Source organism: Triticum dicoccoides, chromosome 2B (assembly GCF_002162155.2).
Source record: "Triticum dicoccoides isolate Atlit2015 ecotype Zavitan chromosome 2B, WEW_v2.0, whole genome shotgun sequence".
NCBI lineage: Eukaryota > Viridiplantae > Streptophyta > Magnoliopsida > Poales > Poaceae > Triticum > Triticum dicoccoides.
This window is the reverse complement of record NC_041383.1, coordinates 726,302,844-726,309,154: the sequence shown is the minus strand read 5'-3', so window position 1 is coordinate 726,309,154 and position 6,311 is coordinate 726,302,844. Positions and strand designations below refer to the sequence as shown.

Here is a 6,311-nt window from a genome sequence, read left to right as displayed (position 1 = left end):
GTGCCGGCCGTGCGCGCCCGCTTGGCGATCTCCCGCCTCGCCTCCATTCCTCGCGCTCGCTCGCTCACAGCAGAGGCGGCAAGAGAGGGTAGGAAGCAGCAAGGGTAGAACAGCGGAGAGATGGCCGGATCACAAGGAAGGATGGGGTATGGCAGCGGAAGCGGACTGACGAGCCGCTGGGCTGGGCCTACTGGGCTTCCACAGAACGGGCCTCCTTCCAGGCTTTGTCTCAAAAGGTTTACGAATGCAAGTTTTGGCTGCCAACTTGCAACAGCGAACGAATTTGGATCAAACTCTGCTGCCTATATTAGATGAGAAAGTGTTTCTCAAAAAAAAAAACAGATCAAAAAGTAAGTAATGAGCCAGAAGTGGATTCTGGACCCTTAGATGAAAAGGTAATGAGCCAGAGTTTGGTCAAAAGTTGGACTATATCTTTTGTGCATAGACAACCTTGCACTTTGTACAAATTAACCAACACTTCACAGCACACACTCCCATAAAAAATCTGTATGTTTATTTCTTTGGCCCGAACAGAAAAAGGGTTCGGTTTCAGATCCGTTTAGATTTTTATCGATGAGATCTTCGAAATAAGGTCAATGTTGAAAATGTTATATTCTTTTCTTTTTCCTTTTTGAAACTAGACTCGGATGTACTGGAAGCATGTGCATGCAGGACCCACGTGTGTGAGAGAGAGGCAAATATTTCTAACCGACAAATTACATAATGTATAAGTGTTGCAGCCAAGTTTCGAGTTAAGTTTGAAAAGGCCAAAAATATTAATTTTCAAATACTCAGCGGTGATCTTGATTCAAAGATTTCGTCAAAACAAAGAAGGAAGTCAAAACAATTTTGTAATCAGACATTTTGTTCAAAATACATGACCCTTTTTTTGTTTGAAGCCAAAAATTAAACACACAAATTTATTTATGAGAGAGGGAGATGTGAAGTGTGTGGAGGAACATGTTTGCTTTTTCTATTGTTTCGCATATTCCTTCACCATGTTCAGACCATATAATGTTATTGCTCAAGGCCTCAGCCGACCTAGGGCCATCGGGTGCAAAACCGAGGAGGTATGAACTATTTTGGGAGAGTGATGGTACGCTGCTGGAGGTGATTAAGGAGGCATGGGATGCGGTGGGGGGTGTCCGCAACCTTGCCCAGCTGCGGGACACCCTGTCAAAGACCATGATTTCGCTCGACACATGGGGCAGGAAATTCGGTAATGTTACAAGGGAACTTGCAAAATCCAGAACCCAGCTTGAGGAGCTTATGCACATGAATGCGGATCAGCAGTATATTCGCAGGGTGACAGATAGAATGAATGAATTACTATACCAAGAGGAGATGATGTGGCTGCAAAGATCGAGGATCTCATGGCTGAAAGAGGGGGATAGGAATACAAAGTTTTTCCAGAATAAGGCGGTGTGGAGGGCAAGGAAAAACAAAATCAGACAATTAACTGATAGTGTTGGAGTGGTGCATTCTGAATTTACGACGATGAGTGAGATTGCAAACAAATATTTTCATGAGATTTTCTCGGCGGGTGCAACTCTTGAAGCAGGCCCGGTTCTGGATCTCTTGGAGCCAATGGTGACTGAGGTGGACAATAATAAACTATGTGCTCCTTTTTCTGATAAGGAGATAGCGGACGCAATGTTCCAAATAGGACCACTTAAGGCGCCTGGGCCAGATGGTTTCCCCGCGAGGTTTTTTCAGCGGAATTGGAGTACTGTCAGAGACGACGTGATTGCAGCGGTGAAGGACTTTTTTGTTACTGGAATTATGCCAGAAGGGGTAAACTCTACATCCATTGTTGAAAGGATCGATATAGTTGACTAGAGGGGGGGGGGTGAATAGGCAACTAACAATTTTTAGCTTTTCTTTACCAATTTCAACTTTGCATCAAAGTAGGTTGTCTAGAAATGCAACTAGGTGAGCAACCTATATGATGCAATAACAACAAGCACACAAGCAAGCAAGAGATGCAACACAAGGTAAGCTTGCACAAGTAAAGGTGAGAGATAACCAAAAGGGGAATCGATGGAGACGAGGATGTGGTACTGAAGTCCCTTCCTTTTAAAGGGAAGTACGTCTCCGTTAGAGAGGTGTGGAGGCACAATGCTCCCCAAGAAGCCACTAGGGCCACCGTATTCTCCTCACGCCCTCACACAATGCGAGATGCCGTGATTCCACTATTAGTGCCCTTGGAGGCGGCGACCGAACCTTTACAAACAAGGTTGGGGCAATCTCCACAACTGAATAGGAGGCTCCCAACGACACCACGAAGCTTCACCACAATGGACTATGGCTTTGAGGTGACCTCAACCGTCTAGGGTGCTCAAACACCCAAGAGTAACAAGATCCGCTATGGATTAGTGGGGGGAATCAAATTTCTCTTGGTGGAAGTGTAGATCGGGGCCTTCTCAACCAATCCCGAGCAAATCAACAAGTTTGATTGGCTAGGGAGAGAGATCGGGCGAAAATGGAGCTTGGAGCAACAATGGAGCTTGGAGGGAAGAGGTAAGTCAACTTTGAAGAAGAAGACCTCCTTTTATAGTGGGGGGGGGGACAATCCAACCGTTACCCCCCAAAACAGCCCCGCAGAGGGCGGTACTACCACAGGGGGCAGCGGTACTACCGCACCCCCTAGCGGTACTGTCGTGCAGTTTGGGATGGCACGAAATTGAGCAGGACTTGGACCCTGTGCGGTACTGCCGTGGTGGTAGGGCGGTACTACCGCTTCTACTACCGCAGCTTTGTGCCGCATAATCCGACACGAGAGGCGACCCCCTCGAATCGAGGCGGTAGGAGCCCGGTACCGCAGCGGTACTACGGCTGAGGACCCCCAGGCGGTACTACCACTGCGGAGCGGTACTGCCGCCTGAGGCTCTTGAGCGATACTACCGCTGGGACTAAACCAAGCTCAAAGGAAGGAGAATAAAGCTCCATCGAGGCGGGAAGGCTCAGGGGGGGTCAATGAGGATGTGTATGTGAAGATTCCACCCTAGCCTTACCAAAGCGGATCCCCTCTTGATAGTACGGTGACTCCTACGAAACATGTCCACCAAAACAGAAACGAAGAGCTACCCGTCTTTAATTAGAACTCCGAGGGGAAGGAATCGTCTCGTGCCAAGGGATGAATCTCTGAAAAGCTCAAGGCACACGATTAGTCCACAAATGTGTTGTCAGCAATCACCAAAACTACATAGAGAGAGAGAGATGTGCCTTAACAATCTCCCCCTTTTTGGTGGATTGATGGCAACCAGGGATTTGCACAAAGATAGGACATGAAAGTAAGGATAAACTCAGAACTACAAAATATAGACGGGCTCCCCCTGAATGTGTGCACCTAATTATAGGTGCCTTTGAATGCAAGGCACACACATTAGGATCAACACCCCCCTATATTTTATAGTCCAACAACCTAAGCAGATGGGTGTTGGGGAACGTTGCATAAAATAAAAAATTTCCTACGTTCACCAAGATCAATCTATGAGTTCATCTAGCAACGAGAGAGAGAGAGAGATGCATCTACATACCAATTGTAGATCGCGTGCGGAAGCGTTCAAGAGAACGGGGTTGAGGTAGTCGTTCTCGTCGTGATCCTATCACCGGAGATCCTAGCGCCGAACGGACGGTACCTCCGCGTTCAACACACGTACGATCAGCGTGACGTCTCCTCCGTCTTGATCCAGCAAGGGGGGAGGAGAGGCTGATGAAGATCCAGCAGCACAACGGCGTGGTGGTGGTGAAGGAAATATGCCCTAGAGGCAATAATAAAGTTATTATTTATTTCCTCATATCATGATAAATGTTTATTATTCATGCTAGAATTGTATTAACCGGAAACATGATACATGTGTGAATACATAGACAAACATATAGTCACTAGTATGCCTCTACTAGACTAGCTCGTTAATCAAAGATGGTTATGTTTCCTAACCATAGACATGTGTTGTCATTTGATTAATGGGATCAAATCATTAGGAGAATGATGTGATTGACATGAACCATTCCGTTAGCCTAGCACTTGATCGTTTAGTATATTGCTATTGCTTTCTTCATGACTTATACATGTTCCTGTAACTATGAGAATTATGCAACTCCCGTTTACCGGAGGAACACTTTGGGTACTACGAAACGTCACAACGTAACTGGGTGATTATAAAGGAGTACTACAGGTGTCTCCGAAGGTACATGTTGAGTTGGCGTATTTCGAGATTAGGTTTTGTCACTCCGATTGTCGGAGAGGTATCTCTGGGCCCTCTCGGTAATGCACATCACTATAAGCCTTGCAAGCAATGTGACCAAATGAGTTGGTTACGGGATGATGCATTACGGAACGAGTAAAGAGACTTGCCGGTAACGAGATTGAACTAGGTATTGGATACCGACGATCAAATCTCGGGCAAGTAACATACCGATGACAAAGGGAACAACGTATGTTGTTATGCGGTTTGACCGATAAAGATCTTCGTAGAATATGTAGGAACCAATATGAGCATCCAGGTTCCGCTATTGGTTATTGACCGAGAATAGTTCTAGGTCATGTCTACATATTTCTCGAACCCGTAGGGTCCGCACGCTTAACGTTACGATGACAGTTTTATTATGAGTTTATAAGTTTTGATGTACCGAAGTTTGTTCAGAGTCCAGGATGTGATCACGGACGTAATGAGGAGTCTTGAAATGGTCGAGACATAAAGATTGATATATTGGAAGCCTATATTTGGACATCGGAATCGTTCCGGGTGAAATCGGCATTTTACCGGAGCACCGGAAGGTTACCGGAACCCCCCCAGGGGGTTATTGGGCCTACATGGGCCTCGAGGGAGAAGAGGGAAGGAGGTAGGAGGGGGACGCGCGCCCCTCCCCTTCCTAGTCCGAATAGGACAAGGGAAGGGGGGCGGCGCCCCCCCTTTCCTTCCCCTCTTCCTCCTCTTTCCCCCCTTCTCCTATTCCAACTAGGAAAGAACGGAGTCCTACTCCCGGTGGGAGTAGGACTCCCCCCTTGGCGCGCCCTCCTTGGCCGGCCGCCTCCTCCCCCCTGGCTCCTTTATATACGGGGGCGGGGGGGTACCCATAGACACACAAGTTGATCTACGGATCGTTCCTTAGCCGTGTGCGGTGCCCCCCTCCACCATATTCCACCTCGGTCATATCGTCGCGAAGCTTAGGCGAAGCCCTGCGCCGGTAGAACATCATCATCATCACCACGCCGTCGTGCTGACGGAACTCATCCCCGAAGCTTTGCTGGATCGGAGCCCGGGGATCGTCATCGAGCTGAACGTGTGCTGAACTCGGAGGTGCCGTACGTTCGGCGCTTGGACCGGTCGGATCGTGAAGACGTACAACTACATCAACCGCGTTATGCTAACGCTTCCGCTTACGGTCTACGAGGGTACGTGGACAACACTCTCCCCTCTCGTTGCTATGTCATCACCATGATCTTGCGTGTGCGTAGGAAATTTTTTGAAATTACTACGTTCCCCAACAGGTGGATGCAGCAGGACTCCGGCAGGGCTTCGCCAAGCAACTGCGGGAGGAGGAAGAGGTGTAGCAGGGGGAGGGAGGCGCCAAGACTTAGGGTCCGGCTGCCCTCCCCCCTTCCTTTATATAGGCCCCCAGGGGGGCGCCGGCCCTGGAGATGGGAATCTCCCAAGGGGTTGGCGGCCAGGGGGGGTGGAGTGCCCCCCAAGGCAAGTGGTGCGCCCCCCACCCTAGGGTTTCCAACCCTAGGCGCAGGGGGTGCCCAAGGGGGGCGCACCAGCCCACTAGGGGCTGGTTCCCCTCCCACTTAAGCCCACGGGGCCCTCCGGGATAGGTGGCCCCACCCGGTGGACCCCCGGGACCCTTCCGGTGGTCCCGATACAATACCGGGTGACCCCGAAACTTTCCCGATGGCCCGAACAGCACTTCCTATATATAATTCTTTACCTCCAGACCATTCAGGAACTCCTCGTGACATCCGGGATCTCATCCGGGACTTCGAACAACATTCAGTTTGCTGCATACTCATATTCATACAACCCTAGCATCACCGAACCTTAAGTGTGTAGACCCTACGGGTTCGGGAGACATGCAGACATGACCGAGACGGCTCTTCGGTCAATAACCAATAGCGGGATCTGGATACCCATGTTGGCTCCCACATACCCCTCAATGATCTCATCGGATGAACCACGATGTCGAGGATTCAAGCAACCCCGTATACAATTCCCTTTGTCAAACGGTATGTTACTTGCCCGAGATTCGATCGTCGGTATCCCAATACCTCGTTCAATCTCGTTACCGGCAAGTCACTTTACTCG

The 6,311-nt window shown here is 49.2% G+C and overlaps 1 protein-coding gene across 1 annotated transcript in view; it reads right to left on the bottom strand.

Moving 5' to 3' along the window:
- Window positions 1–144, bottom strand: part of LOC119368494 — a 1,657-nt gene extending 1,513 nt beyond the window's left edge. Inside the window, exon 1 of the mRNA XM_037633735.1 lies at window positions 1–144. Within this exon, the coding sequence (XP_037489632.1) occupies window positions 1–47 (47 nt within the window). The 5' untranslated portion in view covers window positions 48–144.
- Window positions 145–6,311: the final 6,167 nt, after the last annotated feature.